This window comes from Epinephelus moara, chromosome 20, assembly GCF_006386435.1.
Source record: "Epinephelus moara isolate mb chromosome 20, YSFRI_EMoa_1.0, whole genome shotgun sequence".
Classification (NCBI taxonomy): Eukaryota; Metazoa; Chordata; class Actinopteri; order Perciformes; family Serranidae; genus Epinephelus; species Epinephelus moara.
The window spans coordinates 29,774,016-29,791,406 of NC_065525.1; the positions used below are offsets into that span (position 1 = coordinate 29,774,016).

General features: G+C 39.4%; 2 protein-coding genes across 2 annotated transcripts in view; both read right to left on the reverse strand.

Annotated features, from left to right (window-relative positions):
• cd82b (CD82 molecule b) overlaps positions 1–2,386 on the reverse strand; it is a 28,387-nt gene extending 26,001 nt beyond the window's left edge. Inside the window, exon 1 of the mRNA XM_050073183.1 lies at positions 2,229–2,386. The gene's annotated coding sequence lies outside the window, so the exon portion shown is untranslated. The remainder of the gene's footprint in view (positions 1–2,228) is intronic.
• A 4,294-nt stretch (positions 2,387–6,680) lies between these two features.
• LOC126407912 (tumor protein p53-inducible protein 11-like) overlaps positions 6,681–17,391 on the reverse strand; it is a 47,801-nt gene continuing 37,090 nt past the window's right edge. The window contains exons 4-8 of the mRNA XM_050073185.1: positions 14,122–14,180; positions 13,903–13,951; positions 13,394–13,490; positions 10,435–10,536; positions 6,681–9,298 (exon numbers count right to left, since the gene is read on the reverse strand). Of these exons, the coding sequence (XP_049929142.1) occupies positions 9,165–9,298; positions 10,435–10,536; positions 13,394–13,490; positions 13,903–13,951; positions 14,122–14,180 (441 nt within the window). The 3' untranslated portion in view covers positions 6,681–9,164. The remainder of the gene's footprint in view (positions 9,299–10,434; positions 10,537–13,393; positions 13,491–13,902; positions 13,952–14,121; positions 14,181–17,391) is intronic.

Here is a 17,391-nt window from a genome sequence, read left to right on the forward strand (position 1 = left end):
CATTGTGTCATGCGGATTACTGTTAATTTATTATGCTGATCTGTTCTGTACGACATCTATTGCACGTCTGTCCGTCCTGGAAGAGGGATCCCTCCTCAGTTGCTCTTCCTGAGGTTTCTACCGTTTTTTTCCCCGTTAAAGGGGTTTTTTTGGGGGAGTTTTTCCTTATCCGCTGCGAGGGTCATAAGGACAGAGGGATGTCGTATGCTGTAAAGCCCTGTGAGGCAAATTGTGATTTGTGATATTGGGCTTTATAAATAAAATTGATTGATTGATTGATATTACTGATCAGCTTTTTGATCATTTGGTCTATATACAAAAAGATAACGCCACAACACCTATTACAAATTAATTAAAACGGCTTTCTAAGTCTGACCTTTAAAAAAAAAAGCAGCTAAGTATTTATTTTATTATGTAAAACAGAGAGGAAAAGGATGTGGCTTGNTGAGGCAAATTGTGATTTGTGATATTGGGCTTTATAAATAAAATTGATTGATTGATTGATATTACTGATCAGCTTTTTGATCATTTGGTCTATATACAAAAAGATAACGCCACAACACCTATTACAAATTAATTAAAACGGCTTTCTAAGTCTGACCTTTAAAAAAAAAAGCAGCTAAGTATTTATTTTATTATGTAAAACAGAGAGGAAAAGGATGTGGCTTGGGGGTTTTACATCAGATATAACAGATTACATCGTCTGGCTGAATTATTAGTCACACACACACGCACAGAAAACAATTCAATTTGTTCACCATCAGTAGCTGCAATGGACCTGGACCTGGAAATATGAGGCTTCACTCACTAAAAGCCTGAGGCTGTGGTGTCCTACACCGCATCAAACAACTAACCTCTGCTGTATTGTGGTCTCTCAAGATACATCATGTGGGACACAATAGCTGTTAAAGACCTTCAGATACATGTCTAGCTGAATTGCGACCAAAACTCCAAAGCAAATCCTGTCACTGAATAATTGATGAATCTACTTTTAACTTCCGCAGTAAAACTAAATGGAGAAAAAAAGCTAGAAGACCAAACAGCAGCAGAGTTGAGAACAAATTTTGCGTGCTCCTGCTCCACTACAGTAGGTGTGCATGCTCAGATATGTATTCCTGCTTGTAAACCACAACATTGCTAAAAAGCTCGCACGTAATGCAAGAGCTCTGCAAGAGCAATGTGGCAACTGGATGTTGCTCATTTTGCTCATTGCATCTCTTCAGTTTTTTCCAAAGAAATGCCTCCTTACATCTCACAACCCTTTTTACTGTAAACACACGGATCCTAACACAAACAGTTTGTGTCCATAGATCCCCCTTTGACAGCTTTGTTGTAAAATTACAATGTCACACAGATGATAAATGTACATAACCAGGGCTTTTGTTGAAGGATGCAACAACAGAGCTGCATCAAACTAGTCAGAAAAAGGGGTTTGATTCTTGTCACACATTATTTTAATAGCTGAAGGCTCCACCACTTCAACGGGAGGCTGAAATACACTTTAAAGTTGAGACACTTGATCCTGTGATGTGGACAGTTATCCTCAGAAGTAAATAAGTAATACTGGCTTTTCACTGCTCCCCCAGTAAAGTACAGTGTAACCAGGAGGTCCCTCATTTTTGGATATGACACCTGCTTTAACGTCTTTGCTTTACACGAGATTCTTTAAAGCACAACAACATAGATATAATTCAATATATCTCATAATATTAAAGCCACACATCATATTGGAGCCATTAACAGACGGCACATTGCACACAAATTCACACTGAGTTGAGACGTGACCATGGCAGGCAGGTTGCTACTGTCAAACCAGTTATACCTTCTTTAACTGACTCTAGAAGATGACTTAACACTCAAATATTTTACAAAACGTAACACTTTTACGGGTTAAATTGAGCTATTTCGTTCATTTTTCCAGTGACTTACTTGAACACTTCATCGACGGTTATCCGAACCAAATCAGTTCGGTCGTTAAAGAAAGTTAGCTTAACGTCAACTGTCAACTGACGTCTCCTCCGCTAACACAGCTAAGCTAACCTAACGGCTGAAACATGCTAGTTAATTTACTGTAAGTTTAGTAGACATTTTGTCATTAAGTACTTTTTTAAAGAGCTGGACAAAGTTTTTGAGGCAAAGGAGATGGCGGCTGACTTAACGTTCCTACAAAGATTCCAGCGTAAGTTGCTCTTCTATTGTTGCAGCATTAAGTTAACGCTAAAACTTACTTTGACTTGTTCTTCTTCTCCGCAGATGGTCACAGTTGGCTGAGGGGTCGACCTTCTTCTGTCCTGCCTGCTGCTGAATGACTAAACTGTCTGGTGAGAAACAAGTTGTGTGTATGTCTGTTTCTGTTCGTGTGCGTGTGTGTGTGTCTGGGAAAGTGTTCACACCCCTCCTGTGCGGGAGACGTGGTTACTTGATTAACCCTCTCCTGCCCTGCCAAGCCTGAAACACTGTACACAGGAAACACAGGTGCATTTACTCATGATAGCAGAGTACTCTTAAATATTAATAAAAGTACATTTACTCAAGTATAAGTTTAAGGTACTAAATTATTTCCATTTCCTGCTACTTTATACCTAGAGTTCAGAGGATTACTGTACTTACTAGTTACTTTGCATGGTCAGGTTAAAAATATAAAATGTATTTAACAAATAGCCCACTCTCATGTTTTTGAAAATGTCAGAAAATAACTGTATTATGGGAAAGCACATACTAGGATATGAGGGTCCTCATGGATGTTTGGTGCTTTATCTATGTAAATTATAATAAAGAAAGCTATCACTAGGAAGTGGGATAAAGAAACACCACCAGTGAAGGACCAGCGGCTGACAGCTGCGGAAGAAATGTTTTTAACACACATACTGAGACTACAAGAAGCTCAACTAGAGAGAAAAAGGGAAAATGGACTCTATGCAAGACTCAGAAAGACGACACTGGACTGGAATGATAATCAATAGATACACTGATTTAATTTAATTTAATTTAATTTAATTTTAATTTTAATTAAATTAATTTCTAATTTAATTTTAATTTAATTTAATTTAAGAAAAAGGCTGTAAAAATGTGCATTTACCCACACAGTTTTTGTTTTGTTAGCTTTTATTATTTTATTATGCTGTTGTAACTGACATGTCAATGGCACAAACATTGTTTTAATAAAGATTTAATTGAAAACAAACAAATAAATTCCTTTGTACTTCACTGATCGCCTAGCCAGTACGTGAAGTTGCCTAGTATAAATCTGCCCCACCTTAACTAACTTCAACATTAAAGTGATGACACATTATCAATGGATAATCAAAGGGCGGAAAAAACTAACCTCCCAGATTTAATAAAATTGAAATGTATGATTTAAGAAGTAAAATTCATGGAGAACGTGACTCACAAAATAAGGAATAGGGAAGATGTGTTTGAGAAAAGGTGGCTTATAGAAGACTGTAACTATACTGTCATTGTATTTAATGTATAATAATGTGTACTTTTTTTCTCTATTGTTATTATACTGTTAATGTATTGGTTGAACATCTTTTATATTTTTCTCCATTTATTTTCCCTTTAACTCTGACTCTGAACTCAAACATTTTTTGTGTAATTAACTGTCAACTAAAATACTGTATATATAAAAATGGGCTTGAAAAAATTGAGTATAAAAAATATAAATAAAGTGATGTACACATTAATTCATAAGTAGTTATAATTCAGCAATATAATATCATTCTGAAAAGGGCCATTTTGCAGAATGATGACTTTTTACTTTTGGTAGGCTTACTCAAAGGTCCAATGTGTAGGATTTAGGGGGATATATTGACAGAAGTATAATAAGTATGTTAATCACCTGTGTGTTTTCGTTACCTTAGAATGAGCAGTTTATACGTACATAGGGAGCGGGTCCTCATCTATGGAGAACACCATGTTTCTACAGTAGCTCAGAATGAACCAACCAAACACTGGCTCGCTCTTCAAGACAAGAGTGTCTCAAAAACACTTGTTTTTTAACATGTAACTGCTTTATTCAGTGTTTTTACCATTTTAAATCACAGGGTCTGTTTGTTTTAGAGAGGACGACACCTCTGCAGATAATTCAACTCCTGGTAAAAACCTCCTGAATTTTTGGATCTTAAGTTATCAGAGAAAAAAGATGAGCACATATTAGCAGATGCTGGGCCACCAGCCTGTCTCTGATTACCCAAAACTGTTGGAGAAACACTGATTGTAAGGGGAAATTGCTTTATTAGGTGCTTTTACCAGTTTAAATCACAGAGTCTGTTTGTTTTGAAGAGGATGAGACCTCTGTGGATAATTCAAACTTCCTGAACAAAGAAGACTGATGAAACTTTAACTAGGAGAAGTTTCAGCTGGTTGTAATCTGCAAACCTCGACACTAAGTGCCATTAAATCCGCCTGAATCTTACACGCAGTTCCTTTCAGCAGATATTGAACCAAGAACTTTTGCACAAAGACAATTTGAGTTTTGTTGAGATTATCCAAAACTGTTGGTATTCTTTGCTCATGAGAAAATACAGCATGAAAATATTTGCATCCACTGCCTGTCCTGTCCACTGTAACATCATGCAAATTATACCAGAAGATGATAAACCTGTTATATTTACATGTATGTTGATCATAAGCAAAACAGAAATGTTGCAGACTGTCTTTTAAATGATCCATTGTAAGCCATTCTCACTTACTGTTTAACACCATGCCTTAAGAAACAAACCAGGACTCAATATATTAAGTGGAAAGTATGGGGAGAATGCATACACAGGGACACATGGGAGCTTTTTGCCTATAAACAACCCTAACCACACACACATTTCCTGTGCCACACAATCCCTCTTTTCACCCTGTGCGAGAGTGCTGGGGATGGGAAAGGTTAGGCAGGAATATGTGGTAGGCTACACCAGGTGGATTCATTTTAGTTCACAGAGAGGATCTTTATGCAGACCTGAGGATGGTCATGTTATGACATGTTTAAAACCTCCCAAACAGAAAACCCTGAACAAAAAGGTGATGTTACATAACAGCTCTCTGCTTTCCTTTGTTACAACACGTCAGAACAAAGTTGTTGGGTTTGTTTTTCGATGTGTTTTGTTGAATTATACAGGACATTTTCCTGAAGGATCTGTATTTTAAAGGTTACTGCGGGTAGTGGGAAGGTATCCTGTTGTAGGCTGTCAGCTATCAAATTAATGATATGATGTATCTGTGCTCAAAGTCCCACCCTCGCTGCTGGGCATCAGTGATACATCTTTATATCATAAAGTTCTCAGGCTCATCTCACAGAGAGAACATGAGTGGAGTTACTCTGGAAGTCTTGATTGAGTGGAAAGCTTTTCTGAACCCCATGATTCCCAATGTGTGAGTGAGGTACTTCTGGTATTTCAGTATGTTTCAAGTGGTTAGCTTCAAAATAAAATGAACAAATTATCATTCCAGTAGACAACTGAGGTGTAGCTGCTCAATAAGTTACACAATTTACATCAGACATCACAGCATCCTTACATCGCCAGAAGATTTGCATGATTTGAAGTTGTAGGCTCAAGTGAGTAGCAGTAAAGCTGACACGATCAGTCAATAAATCGATAAGTTGATCAGCAGAAGTCATATTTTCAAACAAAAATACCGAACAGTTACCAGTTCCAGCTTCCCAAAAGAGAGGATTTGCTGCTTTCTTTTATCACGTGACACTGAACTGAACACCTTTGAGTTTCAGGCCCTGTCTACATGTATACAGATATTTCTCCCTTCCATTTTAAAAAATAATTCTGTCCATACAACTGTCGTTTTTATAAAATACGCCATCCATACTAGAATAAAAAATCACCTCCGAACACTTGTAGGTGTTAGCTGTTCTCAGCAGTCTCCCCTTATCAGATTAGATATTAAAGTCTACAGACTAATAGTACTTTTTTCAAAACCCCTACTAGAGACCTCATTACTATTGATTTCCGTTCAATATAAAGAAGAAGGAGCTCACTCAAATATACAAGTGATTCTCTGGACGTGCAAAAGTTTTCCTTCCATTCCTTATCAACAAGAATCCCATTCTGGAAATTGTCCCACATCTGCTGGTTCGATCAGGTCTGATCAAAAAACTTTGTTTCTGGCGGACTTTAAATCACAGGCGTTGAGGTGAGGCAGGTCACTGGGCACAGCAGATGCCTTTGTTCGTCCAGGAAGTGGTGCAACAATACTAAGTTACGTCTAAAGTAGTCATTAGACCAAGCAGTGTAGACAAAACTTAAGCAAACTGGTAGTCCTCCATTGTTACTGTTTCTAGCGTACGCTCATTACACAAAGCATCAATGGGTATGCACAAATTGGAGAGATTATGTCACTGTTTCCCAAAAGCTCCATTTTATGCATACACAAAAAAATGGGAGTTTTAAAAAATCTACACATTAGAAGGTGTTTTTAAGTATTTCTATTTAAGTGACCTAAAGCTCCATTTGCCCGTGGACGAGAGGCCAAAACGTTGAGGAAAATATCCGTTTACAAAAAATCCATATACCTGTAGAAACGGCCTGAGACTGTTGGTCAGAATGAAAGAAGCACATTTACGAAAAAGACCAAACACTTGAGAAAATAATCCTCAGATTAATGGATAATGACAAGTTTGTCGCAGCACAATGTATTTTATCAGTAGGGACAAGGAACAAAGATGATCACATCACTTTTGAAGTCTTCAAAATAAACAGTAGTGTCCTTTATTTCAAACTAAATAGTGGAAATCCACAACAATTCATTTTTGAGGTACAATATAGCACATATATACATAAAAACACAATGCTACAACTTGAAACAGTTTGACCTGGTATGCTATTCACAACAGTACAATATATGTTAGATCTACATCAGAGGGAATGAACCGCTCAATTTACCATTCCTCTAAAATGTCAAGGACACAACTTAGCAATGTAATATTTGGACTAATTTACGTCAGACAACCAGGAGGATGAAAGAGCCATTTCTTTGCCTCTTCTTCTTCTTCTTCTGCCCGCCCCCTCAAAACAGCCCATCTCTCCTAAAATAACCTGCTTCACAGACCTTTGAACATTTCACAGGGCTGATGATTTGAGGCCTGTAGTATCGACGGAAATGGAATGACATTTTTCTTGAACTCCATAATTACCATGCTAGTCAGGACGGAGCAGTAGGTTGGGGCACACAATGTCACTCGGGAGAGCTGCATCTAATTAAACACTGGAAAAAGGATAATTACAACTTTTCAGGAGTACGGGAGACCTCACCCATGTTTCATGTTTTCCCTATCTGAACTAAGAGCTCACCCAAGTAACAAGCACATCTGCCTTCAGCGCTGGACTCACAACTGCAAACCCACAATCACTCTGACCTCAGGACCACTCCCTTCTAGGGCAGCACTCAACGTGGTCATTTGCAACAATATGGACCACCTTTGGTGAAGAGACCTACTGTATGTTTTGTGTTCGACTCAAAATAAATGTCTAAAAGAGTCAGCTATTTTAAAAGTGTCTTTTCACCTGGCCTTTTTGAGTTGCAGATCAGAGTTGACAAATTGGTATTATTGGCACGGCTCTTAAACAGTGAGCTAGGATGACGCGTACCTGAAGGCATGCCAAGAATTGGGAGGTAGAACATGTATTCGTTTGAGTAAAAACTGTCATGTTTTTAGTTGTGTGTTTTAAAGCATATATAGTTAAACTGTCTTACCAATCAAATTTCCTTTTTAAAGGCTTTTTTGCTATATTTAACTACTGCATCCATTCACCGCCATTTATTTATCAGCTTTGCATTCTCGTTGGTGGCAGCTTGCTACACAGTTATGTCTTTTGGTGGATTATATTGCATGCATAACGTCAAAAACACAAATGTCACTTAAATAGGTACAAAATAAGACACACCGAGAGAAAGATCAATCTTTGAAAGTCATTTAACTAATACTGAACAAGTTCCCTGTTCGCTTCACAAGAACACCACGTAATAGTAAATACTTTTATTTACATATATACAAGACGTAGGATGCAGTGTTGATGACTGTTTAGTAATTTTAAGGCTAAGGATAAGGTGTATGTAAAAAACTGTGCTACATCTCTAAAGAGGAACCAGCTCAGGTTTGTTTGCTCTGCACACTGACCTGCTCAGCTTGTGACACTAGCTGTACTGTAAGATCGCTCCGGCTAAAGTCCTGCCTACCAGTGCACACACAACAAGGAGACACTGCTTCTCTTCTACGAGTCGGTTTACACGGACATTTCTCCACATTACATGTATTAATTTCAGCAGTGTAAATATTCTGTACAAAACAATTCTGTTCACTTTGGTAGAACTTCTTGACCGACACCTCGAGGAATAAAAAAATCACTTTGTCCCTGAAAAATGTTTCAGCATTTCTTTTTGGGTATCTGAATATGGATGATGGGCGTGATTGAGAGTAAAAACTGACTTTAACCCAGAAAACTGTCACCAGTTTAAGAAAAGGTTCATTGTCCCTCATCCAGCATTTAGCTTATCTAACTGCACCTGAATCTTACATTAAGCACAGCTGATGCTTTTTCCATTCAGTGTGTTCAACGGAGAGCTGTCAGAGAAGCATGCAAGAGCAGATATTCAGGCCTCACTTTAGCATACATACAGTGTGAGTTAACATCAACAGCATCAAACAGGAAACAAACTGGAATACAAACTCTTGGTCTTTGAGTGTGATTAAGAAGCGGTGTCAAAATGCAACTTTAGATATCACTAAATACTGAATGTGGAAACCATGTGGCTGTACATGAACAGCACAGCCAGATGTACTGTACAAATCAAATCATATAAGTAGGAGACACAAGAACACAATGCACTACAAACTGCTAGCTCCTCTTTTATAACAGCACTCAGAACTGCACAAAAGAGGAATGTGTGTCAAGAGGGGCTTGACCTCACAGCCCAGGGAAAGAGCAATTCACTTTCATTATGAGGTTTCTCGTTCTTGATGTAGAGTCTGGAATGTGAGACTGTGCTCATCTGTTGAATTCTGGGGGTTTCAATAGGCTAGGTCCCATGGGCGGGGGCAGGGGGCATCCATTGGCAATGTAATGCTCCAAGCCCCAATCAATAAAATTCCGAACCTTCTGACCCCTCGCTTGTGATCTGTACTCGGCTTGTCTGCTCCCCCAAAGTATCCAACGGTCAGCTCAGATCTTCTTCGGCTTACGGCCCAGGTGGTAGTAGTAAGCCATGGTGACCACCAGGAAGAGGACGCGACTGAGGAGCAGGATCATGGCAGCGTTGGGCAGAATGCCAATCTCTATTAAGGTGACCGATGTCACTGAAACCACAGAACAGCATTTAGTATCAGAATAGGATTCTCTTAATGAGTAAACTTCACAATATACATGATTTTTTAAACATTACGAACATCTGGAAAGTGATCGTAAAGGAGGAGAGGTTCACATTTTTTCAAGACTGTCTCAAAACCAGGGTTCCTTCAAAGTAAGGAAAAGCATGGAATTTGATTTTAGTAATTTCAAGGTCTGGATAAATACAGAAAAAAGAAAAGAGAGTTTGTAAAAATATTTGTGTTTCTAGACGATTGGCCCTTATCTGTTTTCTAAAATATAGAATTCAGAACTACTACAAGCAGCAAAAGCAAGGCAAGAAGTATCATTTACGACTACACATAATTAACATTTATGAGCAATGCAGTGATGTAATGATCAGAAAAGTAAGCTGACTATCTTTTCAGTGTAAGGGAATCTTGATGGCTGCGCTCATCATTGTTTACATGAACACAGTGAATAAACAAGGCTCGAAGACGCTGTGAAAATGTAATTATTTCACTTTTTTCAGCTCTTTTTCAGTTCTTATTTGTAAAATGGACTAAAAAATATGGGGCACAACAATACTTCCTCTGTACTCTGCTGTACTTCCTCTTTGGGCAGACTGTCGTACAACTTTCTGTGTAGGAGTTGGATTGTAAAACAATACTCACATGTCCATATGTAAATTGAAAGAATTATCTGTTGCTACAACTGTAAGTCTGTCCCAGACAAATCAAGTGGGTGTCTCCTGACCTTTATAAGTATATTTTTCTACAGACCCAGGATAGGATTTTGTCCCCCATCACTTGTATTGAAATTGCTTTGGAGGGGGTCTCTTCAGGTCCAGTATGGACAGGAGGAATGGAAACAAGACTGTTTCAATGCACATATAGACATGTGAGTGTTGTTTTAGGGAAGACTTGAAAACATGTGAACATATCCTTTAAAATAACTCAAGGTGTGACTCCACACTCTGAACACAAGGGGGCAGTATCACCAAACACATCACAAACACAACATTCTAGTTCAGATTTATGGTTTGTCTTACCTTTGTCTCACTATCAAAGTGAGACAGTGGTTATAACAGCCAGTAACAAAAGCACATTAAAAGAACTGTTAACAGTGTACTGGAAAATGTAATCACCTAGAAACTGGATCGCAAAGTAGCAGGCTTCACTGAGCAGAGTCCACTGGATGACGATCTTCTCTGCTGTGTAGAGACCGTTCCACATGATGAGGGACAGGCCTGGAGACGGATGCGATAAAAGGGAATGAAAAAGGATTGGGGGAATGGGAATAAAAGAAACAGGAAGCTCAGAAAAGAAGACTCGAACACATCCAAGAGCGATTCAACCAACAAAACTACTATGAGAACAGTTTACTTGCAGCTGTGCTTCAACTGTAATCTGTGATGCAATGTGCACATGATGATAATTGGACTATTGATTCCGCTGAATGCTGTGACTCATTGATTCTGATAAAAGCCTGTGCTCAATCATATCATTCTCTGCCATTCTTCCAGTTCATTTTCCTATATTTCACTCCCACCCACCCACACATACACACACACACACACACACACACACACACACACACACACACACACACACACACACAAGTGAGGCGATAGAAATGAGCATGGGTGGGCAGAAAGGTAGGAGGGCTGATGGACTGTATCCTCTCCCTGCCAGGTTCCATCTGTGTGGCAGATGAGACCCCCTCCTTCACCCTGTTTCCTGCTTCTTGTCTTGTTAGACATCACCCTTTTCCTTCGCTAATCCCCTCAGTCCTGCTGACATTTAAACTAAAGGAGCCCCTCTTTTGTTGGCCTTACGAGATTGGGAGCTGTTCCATTCATATATTCCTCCATAGTGCCATATGTTCAGCGTTTTATCTCTCCACAGGCAACGCAGTAATCATCCAGAGGGTTATCTTTGATTTGTTCAGATTTCACATTGATTTATCAAGATATGCATACAATGTGTTAAGAGTGCAGAATAAAGTTTCGCCTTAGTATTCCCATAAATGTCTTGTGAGGAAGAAGGAGGTAGTCTGACTCACCGGGTATAGACGGTGGCTTTAAACCTAACCAGTGGCCGGCTATTTAGGCCAGCATTCTCTCCCCTTCCGCCATCTGCGTGTTACCATTTTCAAAATCCCCTTGGCCATGGCAAACAACAAGCTTCACTCTAATAACTTACATGCTGCAAATGGCAAGCTTTAATGAAGATTTTTATCATGCAAGAGCTTGTTTGCAATCATGTGACTGTAATGACGTGTGAAATTCAGATGGAGAGCAGGAAGTGGTACATCCATATAATGCATGAACTGGAATGGAAGGAACGTGACTACATAATATGGTTGGATGAACCTACAGGCAGCAGGTATCATCAGAAAATTGAAACAAAGAAAAGTGATTTTTCCCATAACTTGATGGATTTGCCCGCTGTGGACATGACTGTTGCTAAAATTTTTGTTTTTTTTCTCTCTCCTTTACGTTTTACTAATTTTGGGACTGAGGTGGCGTTTGTTTTTTCCCAATTTGCTTTATTGGTACAGCTTTTTACAGCTCAAATCACAGGCATTTGTGCAGTATAGTCTTTGTCTCCTGTGGCCTGTCCTCCATCTGGAGAGCACACCAATGTATGACATCATATTCAAAGAAGCTAAAAGAGACGCCTGCTCTGTTTTTTACCCTGTTAGAGGCATGCGCCAGTGCCAGTGACTTCACCAATGTCTACTTCAGATAAACATCTGTGATATTGTTGTAATTATGTTCTGTAAGAGCCACTTACAGCTCACAAATCATCTACAGGGGCTGAGTGAGCTCCTCCAGAGCTAAAATATTATCAAATAATTGTCTTTTTATCACTAAAAGTTGAATCACACAGTCAACATGTTACTGTCTTTTGTTGCATTTCCTTTAGCGGAGAATTTGCCATTTTTACAACAGTGCTCACTGCCCACGTGCAAATGTTCCACCAGAACAAGTTCAAACCACAACAATATTTTGCAAGGGCACTATCACTGTATGCCAGGCTTAGCGCTATCCAAAACGATTGTAATGGTTTCAGGAAATACAAACAACCAAGAGCGTTTTTCCCCTATAGCAGAATGTGTAATAATGCGAGCTTGCAGACCTTTTTCTACAGCTGACACAGTGAGTCTGAGGAAGGAACATATTATATAAAATGTCTGTATAAGGTCCTGGTGCTGATGTTCTGACATATGTTATAGCCTGACTTGACTGAAAATGACAACCTTGCACATACTGTATGTATGCTAAGCCTTTGCTCTCATCGTCCTTAATTTCCATGCTTACATTTACATCAAGGAGCAACCTGTGTGCTACCTGCCTCTCTGCCACAGTAACATTGTGCCTCTTCACAAACCCTCTAATCACTTACTGAATGACTGACTCACTGACATGTCTGAGAAGGCCATTAAAATAATCACAAATGCCATAATTGACTGGCATATTTATGAGCACTGATTGTCTCCTGTGAATGGCGTGTGACAGAAGAACAAAAAAAAACCCCAAAAAACCTCAATTTAATGTGTGATTGAGTGAGCAAGCTGCAACATTTGAATGTAGAATAATACACTGGCTCCTCTCTGAGTTCCACGCCAACCCACACACACATTCATACAGTGCATACACTGTCCTGCCATCCCTCATTGTGTTCCCACCGGATTTAGATCTGATATATGAGGCCACAGAAACAGAGACTGGAGCCTTTGCTGTGAGTATTTAGGAGAATTGCTCTCTGTACTTCTATCAAGTCCTCATAGTGAACTGCAGATACACAGAATTGAATCAAATTATACAGCCTCTGTTTGTCGCCCAGAGGGGTGATTTTGCAGCAAGAAGAGAGCTTTTTGTACGTCATCTGAATGTGCGTGTGTGAGCTGTAATGAATGCAACAGAAGGCATTATCACAAGAGACCATGTGCAACTACATAGTGTACATTTTTGTGAATGTATGTGTGTAAATAAATATTAAAATGCTGTGTGTGCATAGTGAATGTACTCCCACGTGTTGCAGTATATTCCCAGTGCTGCAGCTATGCATGAGAAAACACGAATACAAGAGAAAACTTACTAAGTAGTGCTCCTCCATAAAGGCGAACGGGGATGCTAGTCGCGGAGAGCTCTTCCTCAAAAACAAGCTCATATAGCTGGTTGGGAAACACCAGGGCCTGTGTAGGAAAACAAAGAAACAACACAACTCTGTCATTTCAACACAACAGCATTCTGTCCCCCGAAATGTCCCCAAAGTGCAGCAGCAATGACAAAGTCTTCCTGTCTGTGAGTAAGAGTCAGTGTGCATGCCCTGAACACTGAGAATATTGAGTATTTAGGTGCTCCAGCTGACAATGATGGAGCTGTTTATCCAGATGTCCCTCACTGATAAGCTGGGAAAGAACCTAAAGTAACTCACTGCTGGGGTTGAACATGACTTTTCCTATTTCTAAAATGAGTTTTCTTTCTCCTCCGGTAACTGTACAGAAGTCTCTATATCGATAAAGTCTATTAAAATTGAACAAGAACATTTTAGTCATGACTGTGAAACAACTTTTACACTGTGATGATGATTTACATAACACTTACCATCAAGGCCATGACTGTGAAACCAATTGCAGAAATGAGTATCCACACCCTGAGAAGAAAGACATGACATGACATGACGTACTGCACACTTCCTGTAACTAATACCGATTGTGCATTTGTTTTCTCAGAGATGTTGAGCTTTGCTGGAAGTGACACACAGATGACTCTACACAGTCTGTTGTGTTAACTGTGAGCTGGCCTGAGCAGCTGAGATCTCACCTCAACCCGATGGGCTCTCGCACTGCGAACTTCAGCTCATTTCCAAGCATCTGACTGATCTGTGAGCGAATAAGGCGAGACAAAAGAGAAAGGAAATGAGTAAAGAGAAGGATGTCATATCATCTTAACAGATATATATTATGACAGCCCTCAACGAAGCATCACATGACCAAGAACAAAGTGCTCTCCGTGTAGGTGCATTTCATGTTGCCAACACGTCTGTACTGTAGCATATTAAACAAAGCGCTGAAGAGAAAAGAAGAGAGGCTGAGTGTCAAGAAGGACTTATTAAGATGTTAATTAGAGGCTGTGAATGTCTTCACCTCCTTAATCACCCCCTGAAGATTAAGAGGGTATGTCATAACATCTTGCAGTGAATTCTGGATGATTAACCAACTACCAAGTCTATGCCAGAAGAAAAACCTTTTTGCTATAAATTAACTTAATCCTAGCGACACAAGTACCACACAATTTATAATCCTGAGAGCCTGGAGCAGTTAGTGGGAGAATATTTGGACAAATTAAAAGCAATTGTTTATTCCTGTTGAATAAAAAACTGTTAATATTTCATTAAATGTCATTCAGAATGAATCTCGTCACACGGCAATATTGAGAAGACACACCCAAGCGTTTCAGTGGTAATATCTGTTAAGATAAACATCTCTTATCAGATGCTGGAAGACGAATAACTGGCAACTTGTTTTTCTAACTCTGCTCCATCAGACACTGATGTGTTCATGAAATGTCTCTGAAAAACACAAATATAAAGCAAGCAAGAATACTCCGTGACTCCATTTCCCTTCAGTCTGATATGACCAGAATTTGCTCTGTTTTTAGATTCATGGTTCACTGTGGAGGCACACAAGAAAAACACTTTTCTGCATGAATTCAATGTAACATGAGGTGAGCAACTGCTATAGAAGTAGTCATTTTGTGGGTAAAGTATTCCTAGGATGATGTGGTGATAGAACAACAAATGAAGCAATGACTGCGAGCGAGTTCAGGCAGTCAACTCGAGCTGCAGCCATTCATACGCACATGACATGCCTCACTCTCCATATAATCCACCAAACACTAAGCACACACTAAGCTGATTTCCCAGCTCTCCTTCTGCCTTGTCAGTGCCACCGCTGCCCTGCATCAGTATTAGTGCCTGCTCCTTCAGCCCCACCTCCACCTCCACCTCCACCCCAGCAAACACCTGCATCATCATTCCCCAATCTCTCATGTAGACACATCTGCAGGGAGTAATGAGGTCGGAGTCTAGATGCCAAACTCTAACTATGTTCTGCTGTGGTAATAAACATTTCAAACATGAGTTATCTGACTTAAGTCAATTAAATCATCTGCACACAGTATTAATAACACATCTGATAATCAATTAATAATTAAAATCATTTATCAAACAAAATGGCAAACACTTGCGGGCTTCAGTTTCTAAAATGAGAGATTTTCTGCTTTTGTGTGTTCTGTCAGGTGGAATATCTTTGTGTTACAGACTGTTAGTCAGACAAAACAAACAATCTGAAGACGTCACCTTGGGCTCTGGAAAATGATGATGGACATTTTTCACATTTTTCCGACATTTTGTCGGCTAAGAAGTTGAATAGATTAATAAACAAAAAAAATAGCAGATTAACTGATAAGACAAGAATTGTTCAGAGGATGCAAATGGGCAAGATCTCTGGTAACAAGCAATAATCAGAGAGCTAGAGCACCATAAAATATGCAATGTTTACACTGCAGTCTCTGCAAATTACCTGAGATGGAAAAAGAGAATGTATGTGTATCTGTGTGTATGTGTATTAAAATGTGTGAAAAACAAAGGAGGTGGTTTTGAAAGAGCGGGGGCAGTGATTCCTTTTGCATGTGAGGATATCAGTTTAGAAATATTGCTGAAAAATTCACATGGTCTTCATTTTAAAAATGTAAAATATACAAGGACATGGGGGTAAACAAACTGCCCCAGATAAAACCATATGAGGGCAAGAGAAAAAATAAACCCAGTGTTCTGCCTGAACAGACAGTAACCGACGGAGAAATTACAACTGTTGTTTGGCTGTGCAGTCGAATTCCTTCACCCGAAGCCTTCAGGTCTTATTACTTACACTAACATCAATGAGTTCCTTCATCATTTAACAACTCTACCCTCAAAAACTGCTCTGTTGCAGTGAGACATGGGATCACCGAAACTAAAAATACACTGAACCATGAAAACCACTAAAGCGGAGAAGATGAATTTTTTTTTCTGGCTAGCGGTGTTTACAGGGAACTCACTATCTATTGGAAAGTAGTTTTCTGCTTGATGCGCCTGTGAAATGTCAGAGTGAATGAAACAAAAGGATTCGTGTCATATACTAGAAAGATTAATCAAGGGTTTTGCCCTCTATCTTTCCTGACCAAGTACTGTAAAGCCTGATTTATAGGAGGGCGCCTGACACTTTTGATGAGTGTTGCTTGAGGGAAATGACATAATTTTCTACAGAAAGAGTGTCACTCAACACTTTCCTTTCATGTTGCTCACCTGGAGAGTTCTGTTATGTCACAGACACCTCCATATATTGTTGTGCAATGTGACTGGGTAGTCTTGACAAGCCTTTTTGACACATCTACTGGACTTTGGTGTGTCCCTGCATGAGCAACTTAAAGGGCCAGATCTGATTAACCAGATCATCAAAACAGTTGGCGGACATTCGAAAACACCGTAAGTGCACATCCTCATCCGTGTCCTGCATCGGCATTTGTTAGACCAAAACATATTCACCCTGTAGCTCGCTTGTTTGGTTCAGCGGACACATGCATGACCACGTCCTTTTTTAGCGGTCTCATTGTCTTCTCAGTTGTTAAATCTCTTTCTCTTCAATTCAACTCACTGAATTCATCAAATCCCTCAAAATGCAAACGGGTACAAAACATACAAAACAAACAGCTGTCAGAAGGATAGCCTACTGATCAGGATGATGTAACTTAACACACCAGCAAGAGGACAGCATGTGGTTACCATGGAGATGACTGAAACCTTTCACAGAAGTGTAAATTCAAAATGTTGCACCATTCTTCTTTTGCCGTGAAGCGACACACTCATCAAAAGTGTCGGGTGCCCGACCATAAATCTGGCTTAAGTGTTACTGAGCACTACATCTGGAACATTTTCAAGTCCAACTCTATTCCATCTGCAGCAGTTGCTCCGTCAAATAACGTCAAGAGAAATATCCTCATGAATTTAATATAAAAAACTATGACGATATCATCAATGAGACCTAAAACTTG